At 32.0% G+C, this 20,029-nt stretch overlaps 1 protein-coding gene across 2 annotated transcripts in view; it reads right to left on the bottom strand.

Moving 5' to 3' along the window:
• pxb (putative Hedgehog signaling attenuator pxb) overlaps window positions 1–20,029 on the bottom strand; it is a 199,067-nt gene that overhangs the window by 12,475 nt on the left and 166,563 nt on the right. For both annotated transcript variants that reach the window (XM_089706718.1, XM_089706717.1), the window contains one exon: window positions 14,406–14,518. In XM_089706718.1, coding sequence (XP_089562844.1) covers window positions 14,406–14,518 — 113 coding nt within the window. The remainder of the gene's footprint in view (window positions 1–14,405; window positions 14,519–20,029) is intronic.

Genomic DNA, 20,029 nt, shown 5'->3' on the forward strand with positions numbered 1-20,029 from the left:
TCTGAATTCAATTAGAGTATACAAATGTAATCAGGGAAAAACTTTTGTGAAATTTAATTATGAATAATATAGGCAGTGAAGTAAAATCTTTTGTGTCCCAAATTTAAATCAAAATATTTACTAAAAATTGCTTTCTATTTCTTTCTAACTAAAGTGATTGTCTATCTTGCATCTAATTTTTTAAGATAAACTTAACATTTTTCAATGAAGCTACAATCTCGCTCGAACTTTTATCTGATTTGAAGAATTATGGCCGTTCATTTGTAATGCAATAGAAATTTTGAACATTAGATTGATCGTAACTTACGTAAATATAACGCTATACACAATGTTGTTTACTTTTATATAGGTAGTTTCTTTTCATTGATGGTTAAAATTATTGTAAAGTAATACTTCTTAGCAATATCGAAATAATCTATCAATAGACCGTCATTTGTAATTTGTGACAATTGATAAAATCGAATCCGAAAAACTCGTATTTTCAGAAACATCCTACTAATATTAATAATGCAAAAGTTTGTGAGGATGGATGTTTGTTACTCTTTCACGCATACTACAGAACCTATTACAATTAAATTTATGTATAGGTAGCTCAAGACCCAGATTAAGTACTTTTAGGGTACTTTTATCCCGGAAATCCCACAGGAACAGGAACTATGCGGGTTTTTCATTGAAAACGCGGACGAAGCAGCTGGCGAAAAGCCACATATTATATAGTATGACCACAGAATAATAACTAGTAGGTAGTGGTATGACACAATAATGTAGGACAGAAAGAAGGCGCAAGAATTGTCAAAAAAATATATCACTACAAAAAATAAATAAAATCCACTGACGGGTGGAATCTAACAAAAAATACTTGGTGTTAAATTACTTATACCCATCAAATCCAATTAAATCGTTGAATCTTCAATTTGTTGCGCCCGTTAGCGAGTGTAATCAGACGTAAATATTACATGCAAACATTATACGTCAAATCGTCGACACCGCAGTCGATATCGAGTTTCTCGATAACCGGTGCATCACTAATCAGGTGGACGTGTATGGAATTGATTGGCGGGAGGCAGTATCGATAGTGATGGGCGACGGTGTACGATGTTTTGATAATTGCCGTTTTTTGGGTATTGGGGTGGAAATAGTTTTATCGTGTAGGTATGTTTTTTAAGGTTTTTGTGGAAATTATTGAGTTGAAATACAAAATTTTAACAAATTCTGTTTTTAATTTTCTTTAATCGTAATGACGCTCTTATAAGTCCTATAGTTTTCTTATAGTGTCAGCTGTAAAGTACAGATAAATGTCATAATTAAATACTTTATAGGATTTTGAATACCTTATTATCAAGTATTAGAAAACAAAATTATATATAGCTTTGGACTTTAGCTGATGAGGCATATGAATTCCTAAAATAAGTGCATTTAACATATTGGACACGATACAACAGTTGACAAACTGTATCTTCATCATTAAGATTGTCCCTACTTCCTTAAAATACTTGTCTTATAAAACCTTAATATCCCAGTTTAATAATAAATGCATATTCACAGTTATTAGCTATAATTACATGCTACAAATCATCACCGGTGGTCTAATTAACTGACCACATCTATAACGGACCAGCGGTCAAGTGATCGGCGCCTTATTATGGTATGGACTTAATCATGATTCATATAAAATTCTCAAATTTAATAGTAAAAGACTAAGTAAAATTAAATTAAAATTAAAATACATAAATTTAACTTACTTAAATTTGCACTTTCATTACCACAGATATCTAACAATGACCTGCCTTTTTTTAAGTGGGGAAATCAACAATGACCTGCCTATTAAAATATTTTCTGTACCTTATCGACGATATTTGTGATATTTGTGGCACACTAGATATTATAAATACCTATTAAAATACATAACTTCAAAATAGGTATGTTACATAACAATCGTCATCCATCTTCTTATATTCTAGGTATTACGTCAACAATAATGTAGGTAAATACAATAGATATTACGTCAGCTTATAATATAGGAATGTAGGTAAATACATACCTAGATCACATTACAGAATTTCGTGGTTGAAGCGAGCGAAACCCGATGCTGGTTATTAGTATAACTATGTTGTGTTTTACCGTGTGGTATAATTAATTATTAAACTAATATTAGAGATATTTGTTTGTTTGTTATGATTTAAATAAAAAATAAGTCGACTGATGTTAAAATTCTTTTACTTTTAGACAGCTTCATGCTCAGTGTTCACTGACTATAGATTTTTTTTAAATACACCTACCGGTAGAACTCGAGCAAAGTCAGGAAAAAACAGCTAGTATGATATAGATTTACATCTAGGTATATTTTTTATGGTATCTTATTTCTGTCTGTCTGTTTGTCACACCCACCTTAAGCTTATATTAAAATAAATGATAAAAGTTTTGCTCATGATTTTGTCTGCGGGTAAAACCGTGCTTCCGCCTAGTATTATCATAATTATCTTATCCCTATAAAATAAAAACAATCCTATTTATACACCAAAGTAATTGTAAGTGTATTACGTTTCGCGGTTTTCCACGTTAGAGTAGTTTATCAATGTCAACTTGAGGGACAGATTTGTAAAAGCTGTTTAAACCATTACTATGTGCCGTGAAATGGAGCGTATCGCTTTCTTTTATAAAGATAATGTTCTATCTATCTTTATAAAAGATTCCATTTCTTTTTTACGAATGTGACGAATTACGTAATGGTTATGCGATATAATAATATCGTATTTATTTATAAACAGTGATTTACTATTTTTTACAATATTTTATAAACTAAATACATACATTGAAATAAATAGGTATGTGAATGTATGTTTGTTTCTCAGTAATGCAAACGGCTGAACGGATTTGCATGAAATTTGTAAATGAAGTAGGCACACAAATGAAATCGTGTTAACAAACAATGCATTCACATTTAATTATTTATCATCGAAGTGAATCGCTTTTATTTGCCTTTATTTTATAGAAATTCCTGTAATGTTCACCGTGTCTATAGCATTGAATATATTATAGGTACTCTATCTATAGACCCGAACTACTTCTTTAAAACTATTAATAATAAATTACTATTTCCAATCTTAAGTTTATAAAATACAAGTAAAAGCGAAAGATTGTGATGATTGTTAGACGTTTGTAAATCTTTCACGCAAAAACTGCTCAACATATCAGGCTAAGATTTAGCTTAGAGATAGACAATAATCTGAATTAGGACCTAATCTATTTATCCAGAAACCACCAGTAAAGCCAAATGAATAACCTAGTAAGAGATAGTGTCATGTTTCTATTATAATTTATAATAATATTAGAGTAACCGGGTGAACCAATTTCAACAGGATTATAATGGGTCTTAAATTATGTTTAAGTTTTGTTCAAACTACTTAAGCGTAGTTTTGGTCCTTTGTGTGTATTTGATTTGAAAACATATTATATGTATCCCGTTATATCTACTAATGTATAGGAAATGATGAAAAAAAGATATGACGAAAAGCATAGGTAACAACTAACAAGTAACAACTTCATAAAACATAATTAAGTAGAAAAAAAAATTGTTAATCGAAGAGAAGTTTTTAAATTATTACGTCACTGTAAACTTACACTTAACTGTAAAATTTAACAGTTTTAATACGTCACTAATCATTTCTTTCATTTGGGGGCTCTGAAGCTACAAGTGAGTCCAAAACAATAAATATTTCTTTAGACATGAGTTTTTTAACTAAGTATTTTAACCACTATATACGTAAATAAATGCATATAATATACGTTAGATTTCACACATTATCCATAGATCCAAGTGCACAGTCGGTTAAATCACCTGAACATAATCCAAGATTGATCTTCCTAGTGCAGGTCGGAGTTAATTTATTAACACTATAAAAAGAGGAATAATTTTGCAATATAGAAGTGATATATTGACTGTAGGATAAGATAGTTCTTGTATTGTAATATATGGATTTTTTTAGAGTTCAAGATATGGCATTAATGAGGACATATTTGCATTAAAGATACATTTGCAAGATAGATTTGTCCGTTTTCAATGAAAAATATAAAAAGCTAGGCGTGTCACAATTTTTTCACACAATTTTTTATGGTATGGTAAAAACTAGAATTCAATGTTAGTTAATATACAAAAACTTGTATGCCTAGATGTTCGGTGAGATTTTAGGTGTATTGACACTAGTTTCAATGGAAACACGTCATTATCTTAAGTGATCCATATTTCCGCTTATGAGACCACACTTAAATCGGTAAATTCAATTTTGAAGCTACTATGCCACAGAACATACAATCTATTCTATTACCTATATTATAAAGCTGAAGAGTTTGTTTCTTTGTTTGAACGCGCTAATCTCAGGAACTACTGGCTAGTATCTAATCTGTGCTACTGGTCCCATTTGAAAAATTATTTCGGTGTTAGATAGCCTATTTATCGAGGAAGGCTATAAGGCTATATAATATCATTACGATAAGACCAACAGGAGCGGAGCAATGCGGGTGAAACCGCAGGACACATCTAATATAATATATTTTCGTAATAAAACTATATTTATAGACTAGAAACTCGTCAGCCGTCTGTGAAGTTTCTGCATAGAATTGGCATATCCTAGTCTAACTTCGTGGCAGTGAATTTTAAACTTTCTTTAATATTTCTTTACAATGATAATATGCGAAACTAGAAGTAATAAATAATGTATTGAAAACGTTGTTACGTGATGGAAATTGGAAATTAGGTAGGTACCTATAACTTTACAGATAGTTATAGGAATGTCAAATTACAAAAAAATAGTTACCAGATATAATATTATAATTATTAATTAATATTATAAATGCGAAAGTAACTCTGTCTGTCTGTCTGTTACTCAATCACGCCTAAACTACAGAACCAATTTTCATGAAATTTGGTATGGAGATATTTTGATACCCGAGAAAGGACATAGGCTACTTTTTATCCCGGGAAAATGACGCAATCCCGGAAATCCCACGGGAACGGAAACTGTGCGGGTTTTTCTTTGACTGCGCGGGCGAAGCCGCGGGTGGAAACCTATAGTATTATATAATACGTTAATGTCAAGTAGCGAAGACCAACTTATAGATTTTGATATTTAGTTGCATAGCATTTAAATTCAAATTTTCGTCTTATCTTAATTGTTCGTGTTTTTCTATTCTTTAAAAAATATACCTATATTTTTCGCTATTCAATTATCTACCTTCATAAAAAAAAAATGGCAATGATTAATAAATCATGCATAAAACAACTATAATATACACTAACCTATAATAATTGAAACATAACATTATAATTATTAAATAATAAATTATATATTGAAACCGTAAATTACTGTTTTGTTTACTACAAAGCAGGAAATCTAAATTGAAACTAATCTCTATTCAAAGCATAAATCAAAACTGAAATATTAAGCTTAAGATAGTAGGTAACTTAGAGATTTATTGCCCACGCAATATTATCTTAATAAACTTACATTACTTAACAACTTGTTTACAAGTCTATATAACTTAGTTGACTTAGTGTTTGCATTTGAAGCAATTTAATTAAGTTGCAAAATGGCCATTTTATAGGAAGGAATTATTTATATCACCGATAGCTGAATTGATAAAAGGACGAATAATAAAAAGTAGATAATATATTGAAGATATTCTATGTGTAATACTAATGAGTGTTACACATAATCATCATCATCGTCATCAGCCCATATACGTTCCCACTGCTGGGACACGGGTCTCCTATGAAGGTACAGGCCATAATCCACCACGCTGGGCAAGTGCAAGTTGGCGGATATCATAATATATCGTCGAACTTTTGATTGTTTTTTATTCGACATGACGGTTTCCTCACGGTGTTTTCCTTCACCGTTTGAGCAGTGACGATGATACAACATGCGCAGGTATATTGAAAAATCAATTTATTTCCTGCGTGCTCGCCTGGTCTCGAACCCCGGACTTATCGATTTGAAGTCCGAGGTCTCACCACTGAGCCACCACTGCTCCACAAATAGTCAATGGACTAATATTTAAAAAAAAATCTGTAATTTTAACTAACAGATTAACTAAACAGAACGCTAGAAGTTTTGTAACTGGCCATTATAATCTTATTTTCAAGCAAAACTCGAAAAATCAATCAATCATGTTGTCTACCTACACCAAAGTTTCACTTAAACAGGTTTTAAAAGTACGTTAGTAGTATTAGTAAAGTAGTACCTAACTACCAAATATTAAATTCCTTACTATTTAACATAATAAATGGGAAAGTAACTCTGTCTTTCTGTCTCTTCTTAACGGTACACCGTACAATCCATTCAACCGATTTGGATAAAATTTAGTAGAGATATAGGTGGAGACGTGAGACAGGACATAGGTTTTATTCCGAATATCCCACGGGAACGGGAACTATGCGGGTTTTCCTTTAACTGCGCGGGCGAAGCTAGAGGAAAGCTAGTATTATATAAGTTTAACCTGGTTCAACTTTATTTCAGACTTGCTATCGTTAAAAGTAAAATTATTACAATCGTGCCTTGTAACTGTTCCAGTAACATTTAAACATTATCGTTATGCAACGGAATTATTGCAATAGTTAAGAACAAGAGCATGCAATACTATTGTTTGTTACGAACACACGAGTGTTGAGATTGTCGAATAATTTGTAAAAATTACTTCTTATCATATTTGTTTATATTATAGGTAATTTCCTTTGCTCGAAGGTACCTTCTTAGAGCATAAGGTTTTCATTTTCATGAAGGTAAATTTAAATAAACTACACTTAGTTACAGTGCCCGGCAAACTTTTTGTCCAAAAAGTAGCGTGGTGGGGGAAGTTTGCGCATCAAGTTTTAGTACATTTTTATATGCGCAAGCTTCCCCCACCACGCTACTTTTTGGCCAAGAAGTTTGCCGGGCGCTATACCTACGTTATGCACTGTATAGTGTATATGTTCCAAGTCATTTTGATGTTAATCGAAGTTATTTTAATGTAGGTACTAGGTAGTATTTAAAATTGCTTAATTTAAACCTCAAAACATATTTTTAGTTACAGTTTGTTATATTCTTTTGTTTCCAAAATCGACTAAAGCCGGCTACTCACGTAACTGCCCCAGGGGCAATATTTGAACAATCTCGGAGAAATTTCAGCTGTTCTTTAAATTGCCCCTGCTTGCCTATACACATTACAATTAAGGAGCAAATTAAGGGTGCAATTCCAATATTTCCCCTGCTGCAGGTAGGTGAGTAGCCAGTTTAAGGACACGTACAACTTTTTGCACGAACCCACCCATATTTGATACAAAACATTTATTACAACAGTCACGCTTCGCTCGCCTTTCTCATCGCCGTGGAACACGCCATGCGTAAAATTTTACTATTCAAATCACTGCTAGCGAATTGAGATATCATGCAAATACGTCATTGTATGTAGATTAGCCGTAATAAGGGCTTAAGTAAGTATATGAGACAATGGGCTTAATAAAGACATTATCATTTTAGTATTAGATAGGGGTTTCGCTTTGTACATTGGTTTAGTTAACGTTACTTTCAGGATGTATAACATAAGGATAAACTTTAAACAGACGATATTCATTTTTTTAGGTTTTCCTAAGTTCCTAAGTTTTCTAAGTACAATTGAGGTACCTAACTAATACCTTGAGTAACTTATCTTTAATAAAAATTAAAATACCTACTTACCTTCTATTATTATAGTGACCTATTGAACTGAAACTTCTTGAATTGATGACTTTTATAAAACTTGCCTTGTATGAATACAAAAATTCTATAGTTAAAATAAAACTCCTTAAACATTTCTCTCCGTACATTTTTTACCCACCATACAAATTTCAAGCACCCTAACGATTCAGATCTACGAATTAAAAGGTCTCACCTGGGGACTAAGAAGGGCCTCTCGGTGAGACAAAAGGTCTTGAGTAGTCCATTGTATTATGTATAGGCCTTCAAGAGCTATGCGGGTTTGAGAAACCCGGCTGGATGCTTATCGATTTTGTTTTTAACCCATTTCTAACGATTGGTCCTTAAGTGTTTGGATTGGGGTTATTTTTGTTACTGAATAAAGTTTACATTATTTTGTTTAATAATTTGTATGAAAAATTTATAGGTAGGTATGGGATAAAAACTACAGCAATTGGATACCTATTGTTAAATACACGGTTTTACTTGCCGATAGTTCAATTAGTTGAGCATTTTTTCACTACAGCTACGTATCCTAAAAGTAATTGTGCCAAGTAATCTTAAAACAACTTACAATGACGACTATAGAAAATTATTCTCTTTTCTAAAAATATTACCTATTCACGAACAAGTTGAACTAGTGTTATTAAAACAACACTTTTTAGGGTTCCGTAGCCAAAATGGCAAAAACGGAACCCTTATAGTTTCGTCATGTCCGTCTGTCCGTCTGTCCGTCTGTCCGTCTGTCACAGCCGATTTACTCGGAAACTATAAGTACTACAGTGATGAAATTTGATGGGAATATGTGTTGTATGAACCGCTACAAAAATATGACACTAAATAGTAAAAAAAAGAATTGGGGGTGGGGCCCCCCATACATGTAACTGAGGGATGAAATTTTTTTTTTCGATGTACATACCCGTGTGGGGTATCAATGGAAAGGTCTTTTAAAATGATATAAAGTTTTCTAAAAAACATTTTTCTTAAAGTGAACGGTTTTTGAGATATCAGCTCTCAAAGTCGTAAAAAGTATGTCCCCCCCCCTCTATTTTTATAACTACGGGGTATAAAATTCTAAAAAAAATAGAGGTGATGCATGCTAATTAACTCTTTCAACGATTTTTGGTTTGATCAAAGTATCTCTTATAGTTTTTGAGATAGGTTGATTTAACTGTAATTTATTATATTTGCTGCTACGGAACCCTTTGTGCGCGAGCCCGACTCGCACTTGGCCGGTTTTATTTTACAGAGAATTTCATCAAAATAAAACACTCGTATTATTCAGCTCGTAGGGCAGACCTCTCAGTTCTTCAGTTACCAAGCTATAATAACCTTTATGGAAAAAGAACATTAAACTACGTAATCCCTAACTTAATAAATAGACTACCTAAAACACTTAAAGATACACTAACAGATAAAAATATTAAAATAAAACTAAAAAACTACTATGAACAATTAATTATTGATAAATATTCATGACCATGACTAAAATTATGTATACTTATCTTAGACTAACGCCATAATTTGTATTTGAATATGTGTATATATACATAAAATACACACATCCATTATCTACTGACATATAATTGTGTATGTAAAAATGTAAATCAATTTATCAATTAATTAATTCTGTAAGCGAAAATCAACACCCTGTGGGTGCAGAGTGCAGACCGCAGTTGCGATAAGATGTAGATTATTATTTTTTGTTTCTACCCACGTTTGTTATTTCTTATGATAATTAAATAAAAGATGTATTGTACTTAGATGTTGCGGGATATTTTTGTTAGTTTTGTGAATGAATGTCTGTAATAACTAATATGTATTTTTGTTTGTCAATATTATATTATCGAATCTTTATTTTCTATGTCGACGGCGCTGGCGCGCGGTAAATCTCTAAAGAGATTATGTTTGTGCCAGTTTAATTTAATTTATAATGAATTGTATTATTGTATTAAATAAATAAAATAAATAAATAAATAAATAAAGACAGACATAATCTCTGCTCATGATTTATTCCGCATTCTTATGTCATATACATCTTCAAGATTTCCTCTATTTAACTATCCCCCTCTCAAACAAAAAATGATTCACACCGTCAATTTGTCCACTTATTTACCGTCCTACGAAACTAAATTACAGGCTATGAGGAAAATGCTATAAAACATCTGCTAGACAGGTGAATGAAGACAATAGTGTCAGGGTGCAAAAAACCGTTGAATATTCATACTTTGTACTAGACTTGCGCACACGCAGGCCCGCCCTCGCAGGCTATTGGTCCGCTGTTTTGATATCCGCCAATCACAGGACAGCGGCGGAGAGTGTGTAATTTTGGCATAATTAGTCACGCGTTGTAACATCGAGATGCTATTTTCATAGTATTTTATAGAAAATACAGTTCGTGGACTGAAATGGTAGGTGGGTATAATTTTAAAGTAATTTTCGAGGAGTTGTTTCGGCTAGAAATGTTGTAAGTTAATGTTTTACTAGCATTAGATATTTCGTTCAGACATCAGTTTTAGGTAAAATGATTTCTGGTTATTATGAGGTTCGTTATATCATATTAACTATTCTATTGTATTCAATGGAAAAATAAATATGATAGTTTAGGTGACCTGCAAAATAGTAATTCTTAAATATTAGATACGATTACATGGAACATATTGACCATAAGCGAAAACATATAGAAGCAATACACTTAAATGGAAATTTTCAAATTTCCAGCGACGATACAAAAACATTCTCTAAATAGATAAAAATGTCTCATAAAAGTAGAAACTAAGTTCGTCAAGTAAAAATCAGTCGCTAACGTAATCTTTTTAGAGAAGATACTTTTCTTAGATATAAAAATAACCTATTTTATTAAGACTTACAAATATCGATAGAAATATTGTGTTACAATATTTTTATATTGCGTAACTTCGTTTGTTAGGAAATTGTATTGGAAAAGAAAATACCTAAGACAGTTACAGAATTTCTTAGAACTTACCTACTTAGATACAATATGACTAGCTGCGCTCCGCGGTTTCACACGCGTGGCTCCGCTCCTGTTGGTCTTAGCGTGATGATAATATATAGCCTATAGCCTTCCTCGATGAATGGGCTATCTAACACCGAAAACATTTTTCTAATCGGACCAGTAGTTCATGAGATTATCGCGTTCAAACAAACTCTTCAGCTTTAAATGTAACATTATTTTAAAGGTATGTCTATTTTCAATACGAAACTGATGTATCGGTTATCATGATATCATCACAAGAATAACAAGCAAACGTATGAATTGAGAAGTGAAACTTCTTTAGCAAGATTCAAAGATACCGAAATCGTCGCCTTACTCCATGACTCCGTCACGACATTGAAATTTTACTCTCAACGCGCCTAAACAAGTTTCACTTAATTATTCATAACTTTCAAATTAAACTTAATAATACATAATGTAATTCCTGCACTCATCTCAATCCATTAGATGATTGGAAACAATCGATTATTTTACCCAAACGAACTAAGATAAAAACGGAATTTCCAAAATAGACCGCAGCATCCGTGTTTACGGATTGACAAGGCATGATTTATGAATGATAAACATTAAACACAATATGAGAGCGTATTGTGAAACCAAAATACATTTCTTTCGAAGTTGGGTAAATATTAATGCTGCTGTTGAAATCATTTGACACATGTTGTGATGTTAACGTGAAGATTTTTAGGATACTAATTCCTTACAAGGGAGTCATTTCCTTTTAGTTATACATTTGAACGAGTTTATTCATTAGGTGAATGAATGAACGAAAGTTTCATTGTACACACTAAAATAAAGAAATAACAGTAAGGGCCGATTTTTTCAATCCTCGGATACAACTTTAATTCGTCGAATAATGTATAAAACTACCATTTTAAAAACGTATCCTAATTGCCCGTATTTGACAGTTTACGTGACATTTTAATATTATCGTGTAATACTTTATTGGACGGATAAGTTTTATCCAAGCATAATAATATAAGCATAATAATCGGCCCTAAATAAAATACCTATACATAAATTGCACAATAGGCGAACTTATGGCTATAGAGCCATCTCTTCCAGGTAACCAGGTACCTATGTTGTAGAAGTTTTTCGAACGTGGTCCTAAATGGATGGAAATATTATAGCGTCACTAAAATTTTTCTCTTTCCTTTTTCAATTATTGTAGATATATTACTCGGTGAAGAAGTACCTCCCTAATGACAAAAAACGTAAATCGCAAACGCAACAAAAAATAAAACAAACATCCTTTCTCGTTATAATTGTCACATTAGAAAACATAAACACGTGCTTTCTTAAAGCTCTAACTTCAATGAAAAGTTCTACTATTAACATCACTATAAATACGTCGTGCGCGAAATCCAATTATTTCAAACCGTTTCACATTAACTCGCCTTATTAAAGGGATATTCTTAAATACCAATATAATATATCAGACCTTTATATTCGATTGTCAAATGTGGAGACGTGTGTATTGTGACTGTGGCAGGTATAATTAACTTTATGTGTTTGGTACAAGTTGTAGGAGGAAGCGGGTAAATAATTATGAAGATATTTAATAGGAAGGTACATGTAATTAAAACGAGTAACTAGGAAAAGCTTAATTTTGTAAAATATTCAGATTTCATATTAACGCCACATTAATAAATGTAAAAAATTGATAGTTCAAGTAAGATTAAATTAACTAATGATATATTTTAGAAGAAACGGAGATCTTTTCGTTTCGCACAAATTCATGATCTTTAAATAAAAATAATAATATAATAACTGAAAGGTTAGTAAAGTTTACAATTACAGTTTATTACTACCTACTTAAAAATTAATTAGATAATATTATCATATTCTTGTAGAACAGTAGGAATTAAAGATTTTTAAACATAACACTTTGCAAGAAAATAAAATATCACTCTCGCTTTCATTTCAAATTGCATATTCGGCACTTAAAACCTAAAAGTTTTCAGCCATTTCCCTGATTTCCAAACTACGCGAAATAAAAGAAAAAAAACTATAACCGCTTAACGCTTATCACTTGTACCAATCGCGCCCTCAAAAAGATTAAATCTCGCATAGGTGACAGCTACTCTAATCAACTTTCGGGCCATTGCCTCCAAGTGACGACTGCTTTAAGACCCCGTTTAAAACCATCTTATACAGGTGTAAGAGCTTATTATGAACTTTATTCCATTTGACATAAGGTGGTAAATGCTTTGTGTAAAATGTTCAGGATTGTTAGGTGTAAATCAGTAATCTCTCTTGTTTACTATGTGGATAATAATAGATAGATTTACAGAGTTCTTTTTTGTTTTAGATGAAGGTATAATTTTGATGATAAAAGTAGATTGATTTATAATCTGCTAGATCGAAGATGCAATTTCATGGTATTTATTAGGGATGTAACGATACATGATTTTGCCGATACGATACCGATACCGATATTTGTAGTTATGTATCGGCGATACCGATACCGATACCGATATAGATGGCTTGGTAAAAAAATAAATAGTGAATTATGCATAAAAAGTTACCAACATTTAACAGAGACAACTGTTAATCGTATTCTTTAAAATAAAAATGCCAAATCAAAAAACAACAAAACCATTTATTTTAGTATTATTATTTTACGAAGTCAGTTAAACTTTAAGTAATACACATACAATCAGTACCTAATAAAAGTTTACTATTGGTAGAGTTTTTTCAGAAAACAAAGTGCGCACGCGCGGGCGGCCTCCCGCATCGTTCATTGGGCGCGGGTTTTTGAATTATTTGATATCAAAAAAATTGGTTGTTTGTAAAGTAGGTTTACGATCGAGATGTTTACGTGATAAGTGATAACATAATGCAGTGGCAGCGCTCGAGATGAAACGGGAGATCGGTCCGTCTCTCTCTCGTTATACCTGCGATCGCGCTCGTGAGGTTTTGGTGTGACACAAGTTTATGAACATGTCACCCGACTAAAACGATTTTAAAAACGTTATCACGTTAAAAATTAAAAAAATTCAAAATTATTTATTTCTTTCCTTTACATAAACAAATTTGTGATTGGAACACTCCTAGTAAGCAAATAAAATGCTTGTGTCAGGAGGTTCCGCTCTTCCTTAACACTATTACAGAAACAGAAATAAAACAATATGAATGAATACAATGCAAAAACATAAAATAAAATAAAGAATTTAATAAAAAAATATCGGTATCGGTTGATTTATTATCGGCGATACCGATATATCGGCTTGCCGATATATCGGCCGATATATCGGTATCGGTATCGGTATCGTTACATCCCTAGTATTTATTTTATTTCTATTATTTCGTCTGATAAATTTTAAAAATTCGAAAATCTTACAAAATGTTATATGCAAGCAGAGCCGGGGAGCAAAGCAGCTTAATATTACGATTACTAGTTGTAACGTGTGGTTTCACCCACAGGCAAAACCTAGTGTTACCATAGACAAATATAAAAATTCGTCCATGGTGTTACTATTAAAATTTGGCATATAAACGATTTAAATCTATTACCATAAAGTTTTATCGAGATTCAGATTCAGATTTTCATAATACCCTTACGATTCTCGTAAACACGCTTGCTTGTGAGCGTGAGCCATTTCGAACGTTTGTATGAAGTTTCCCTACTGGTTGTGTCTGTGTATTGTGTAAGTAGGGTATAAAAAGAAACTTACTTCCAAACCAAAATGGCGCCGATAAAAATGCCAAGAACCAGTACTATTGAGCAGAGCGCGATCACAGCAGACGTCTGTAGAGATGGCCCGCTGTGGTTGTATGCGTCTATCTTCTGGAATAAAGAAGGCAATACTTTAATATATAAGTGTAAGTATATTTTAAGTAGTGGTAGTATCTGGGAGTTTAACAAAAAATAAAAATAAAATAATAATTTATTTGCTTAAAACAGGGAAAACTAACTACTTATAGGTAAATAACATCGTTAAAGATTAATACAACAAAAAAATGTGTGCGTGTACTAGTGTACACACGTAAGAAGTGAAACTTCGTTTTATTTTTCAAAAAATAATTTACTATATGCAACTTTACAGAAATACGTCGAATCACGCGTGGTAGGGATAAGAAAAAAGATGGCTCGTAACGGAAAAATGTCACGCGTAACGAATAAATGTTACACTATTTTTTTCCAACCCCAATAATGAAGTTTCACTTCAAAAAACTTTTCTTGAAACATTTAATCGACATTTCAAACGAAAGAGTCGATTTCAGTTCTTTAAATTATACTAGAGATTATGACTTTTATGTATTTAGAAGTAAATAAGAAAATATGAGTATTACCTACTAGTAACTAGCCGGTATGTACATAATGGCTATGACAAAAGACCCTTTTTAAAACACATAAAATCACTAAAAGTAATTTTAAACTGTCACGCAATACGTAACCCGCCATTTCAAAAATTCCAAATTCAAGGTGTTCCTATATTAATTGCATTGTATCCTCACGCAACAGATAGACAGTAAATGATGCATGTAATGTTTAGAAAGGGTCTTTAATAATTGCTTTATTAGATGTGTAACGCATTTTGCCAAAACTGTTAAACTTGCGGTTTACTAATGGTAGTTAGTCACGACATTCTTAATATTTTTTTCTTCTTTCTTGCAGGAGTCAAATGACTAGTAAATTAGATGAACACTGTTTGTATTATTCGAAGGTAAATTATGTATTTTGAAGTGTCTTTTTACAATACCTGAAAATATATTATGTTGAATGGAAGAGTCAGTCAAATATCGGTAAGTGTGGATATATCTATGAAAATGTGTAATATAATTTTTCCTGACTGTATGTTATTAGTTATTAGTTATTACAGATACAGGCTACATTTTTTATCCGAGAAACGAGATACACCATAATACATGAGCGAAACAAACAAACAGAAAAAACGTAAAAGTAGGTGTTATTATTTAATCTTATATATAAAAATGAATCGCAAAATGTGTTGGTAAGCGCATAACTCGAGAACGGCTGAATCGATTTCGATAATTCTTTTTTTATTATATTCCTTGAAGTACGAGGATGGTTCTTATGTAGAGAAAACGTAAACATGTACCACGGGCGGAGCCGGGGCGGACCGCTAGTCTTATATATAAAAATGAATCGCAAAATGTGTTGGTAAGCGCATAACTCGAGAACGGCTGAACCGATTTCGATAATTCTTTTTTTATTATATTCCTTGAAGTACGAGGATGGTTCTTATGTAGAGAAAACGTAAACATGTACCACGGGCGAAGCCGGGGCGGACCGCTAGTATTAGATATAATTGTGATCACCCTACATAGTACATTAATTAACTACCTAGGAATTAACGTAAACTTAACTTAGCGGGCTTCAGTTTTATTAATAAAACTTACAAAGATGCATTTGCCAAGAAATCCAATCTATTATTTATTTGACATATGGTTTTTATTACCGTTCCGCCAGCTGTTATGATAATATCAAAATAAAACATAACTTTATTGTATTTATAATGGCCGATAAAGGGACAAGGGGCGTTAAGGGGGGCTAGAATACGTTCAATAACTTTGATAAAACAATTTTGTAGAATATTTTACGACGCTAAAAATGAAATTCCATGTTTGTATTAGTTTGTATTGTTTTTAGTAAAACCTAATATGAATTAAGAAATTGTTTGTATTTGATTGTAATGTTTTTGGTTTTCATTAAAACATAATATTTATTAAGAAATTATGAACTTCTTTATTATTCTAATCCAATTGATATTTTATGAAAATTTCAATTGATATTATATTATGTATGATTATATTCAAGTATAAGTGAAGTCCCGTGTCCCCGTAGTGTGGTAAGAGGCAGATGCATTATGCATACATCTGTTTCACTGATCGATTTTCTTTAGGGACAAGTAGGTGATCAGCCTTCTGTGTCCTACCAGACCGAGACATTTTTTTTTTCTTCTTCTCCACCGGGAATCGAACCCAGGACCCCTCGGTTCTACGCTCACGCGTCAACCACTGTACCAAGGAGGCGGTCATATATTCAAGTATGTAAGTAACTAAATTTTAATATTATCAAAATTTAATTCTTTTCTATACCTAGGATTATAGTTTAATGGGAAAAATACTTTACTACATGTATCTTGTGCTTGTCCCTAGTTAATAACTACCAAATAAAGAAACTTGCCAAAGTTCTTTTAGCAACTAAGAAATTATATCAAACCTCAAACATTTTCTAATAATTACGATGAATTTACGGTATGGGACACAGGTAAGTTAAATTTTAATATTCCCAATTTCATCCCTTAGGGAATCAATGGTGCGTGTAATATATTTTTTGTATGAGGGTTGATTTTTGCCCCAAATTGCTTCATCTGACCGAGAGTGGAGCGTTTGGTTTTTTGTGATTATTATAATGTAAGATATTATACTTTTTGTTACATGTTTTCAATATATTAATAATACTAGCTAGTCCTATTAGATATACCTATACTATGTGCTAAAATATAAAATACTAGCTTATCGCTCGCGGATTCGCCCGCTTTGCCTAAAACCTAATAAATTATATACTAAAACCTTCCTCTAACATCACTCTCTATCTATTAAAAAAAACCGCATCAAAATCCGTTGCGTAGTTTTAAAGATTTAAGCATACAAAGGGACATAGGGACAGAGAAAGCGACTTTGTTTTATACTATGTAGTGATAATGTGTTTCAATAATTTTGTGAAGATGAAATAGATTTATATGAATAAAGAAGAGAGATTTATATGAATAAAGTGTGTGAAGTGTCTAAACTACAAACGCAAAAATAACTTGATATAATCCGTTGCGATGCGAAAGAAATACAAACAAACACGCTTTCGCATTTCTAATATATATATATACTTTACGACATACTCTTAGGTCTACCAAAAATACACAAAAACAGAATCGAAATCGGTCAAGCCGTTTCGGACAAGTTTCATTACAAACACTGTGAAATTTTATTTACCTACACATGATAATAATGCAAGGGGAGGCTATGCTAATAATTTTAATAAGGGGTGGATATGATAAGGGGAAATAAAAAACGAAATATAAATGAATGTGGGCGTGATGCAGATAAAAATAATTGCATGTATGTTTGTTAGTAATTGCTTGAATTGAGGGAAATTAAATAAAAACCTATTTTTATACAGTGCGGTTGAAAACTATTATTCTGTTGTCTATGTATGAGAAATCTATATACATATATATATAAAACTCAAAGGTGACTGATATAGTGATCTATAAACGCACAGCCCAAACCACTGGACGTATCGGGCTGAAATTTGGCATGTAGGTTGATGTTAGGACGTAGGGATCCCCGAGGGATTGAAGGATTTCCCGAAATTCTTGCGGGAACGGGGAAAAACGGGGATGCACGTAAAAAGTCGTGGGCGGAAGCTAGTTAAAAATATAAATGCACGTGCTATTAATTCCCGTTTTGTTATTTTTATTAATTAAAAAGCTATATAGAGTAATAATTGAAGAAAGAATAACCTACCTATGGAAGATAATAGAAAATAGGATTCGTTCAGGTAACATATAGTGAAAATACTACTTTCATATGGATTTCAAAATGAACCATAAACATCAGCCCAAACGGCTGATTCATTTATGATGAAAATATTCACCTGTATGAGTACTTGAACGATATTATGTAACACTAAGAAAACCTCGCAGCATTAATTAAATATCTATACCTACAAATTTTATTATCTCACATTTAAATACCTATGTATGAAATAGGAAAAGGCTACCGGGTACAAAAAGGTATAATTTATAAACAAAAATTAATCTTAAAACGTAAAAAAATACCAATATCTTATCAACTCTCTAGGGACTTTAACAAAAACCCGAAGTGACCTCGAAACCTCAACAGTTACATAACTTCAATATTTCAGAATCGGTATCCTTCGGTCATCGGACAAGCTTCTTATAAAAACAGGGCCGGATTTGGGAACGAATGACGAGGGCGCCATGTCTGAGGCATAAAATGCATAACGCAAAAGAACAATTAATTAAACATTACTACTTAGAATCATTTGATTGTATAAGAAACGTTTTATTCAAAGATGAGGGGTGGTAAATAGTAGAAGTCACGAAACTGAATTCCCTGAATACGGAGAATAAAGGTTATTACGTTTTAATAAATATTGATGAAATGATTATGATTTTACTAATAGCATCATAAATCAAATGACCCACAAAATTTCGGGTCATTTGTAACAGGATGGCGGTTCTACAGGGGTCTTAGTACGCAATGACAAAAAGAAAAATGATGGTCAGAACGCTGATACCGGATACCTTAAGAATTAAGATACTGTAATATAAAATATTACAGTATCTTAAGATAAAATATTATAGTATCTTCACCGTGTGTGACGCACTTTACAAGTTGCTAAAATACCAAGCAAAGTTGTTATTTGAACAAACTAAAAACATTATTACTTATTAACAGATTACTGTCAGTTCGTTTCATTTTTTAATGATAATAAAATATTTAAATTTCTTTCTTTCTGACAGTTTATTTGTACCGTGTATGTTTTCATTTTATGAGTAACAATAAAATGCCAAATAACCATCGATATGGTAATTTATATTATTTATTAAATAAAAACTATATCAATCCAAGGGCGCCAAGAATTTTCGCCTCAATGCGTACCTACTACGGCCGGCGTATAAAAACAAAGATAAGATCTGGCTCAGGGGGTCTATTTGTCAAATGTCGAAGGATTTCTGGGGACATCCGTCATCGGAACATATCTCCCGATCTGAGGTTTTAATATTGGAATGTTTGATTGATTATGAATTGATAGTTTAAATGTTTGGGATAAGATTTGGTAGAAATTTTTAGTTAGTTATTTGAGTTAGTTTTTTTTAAATCATTTAATCATGATCAATTATTAGTCCTAGAAAAAACAAAATTGAATAGATACAAAATACAATTTGTGTGTATAGTGAATAGTATGTTGCTTTAAATTAGGGATGTAACGATACCGATACCGATACCGATATATCGGCCGATATATCGGCAAGCCGATATATCGGTATCGCCGATAATAAATCAACCGATACCGATATTTTTTTATTAAATTCTTTCTTTTCTTTTATGTTTTTGCATCGTATTCATTCATATTGTTTTATTTCTGTTTCTGTAATAATGTTAAGGAAGAGCGGAACCTCCTGACACAAGCATTTTATTTGCTTACTAGGAGTGTTCCAATCACAAATTTGTTTATGTAAAGGAAAGAAATAAATAATTTTGATTTTTTTTTAATTTTTAACGTGATAACGTTTTTAAAATCGTT

Source organism: Colias philodice, chromosome 18 (genome assembly GCF_061535455.1).
Source record: "Colias philodice isolate Cphi_HAF_F1 chromosome 18, ilColPhil1 Martin Lab GWU primary, whole genome shotgun sequence".
Taxonomy (NCBI): Eukaryota; Metazoa; Arthropoda; class Insecta; order Lepidoptera; family Pieridae; genus Colias; species Colias philodice.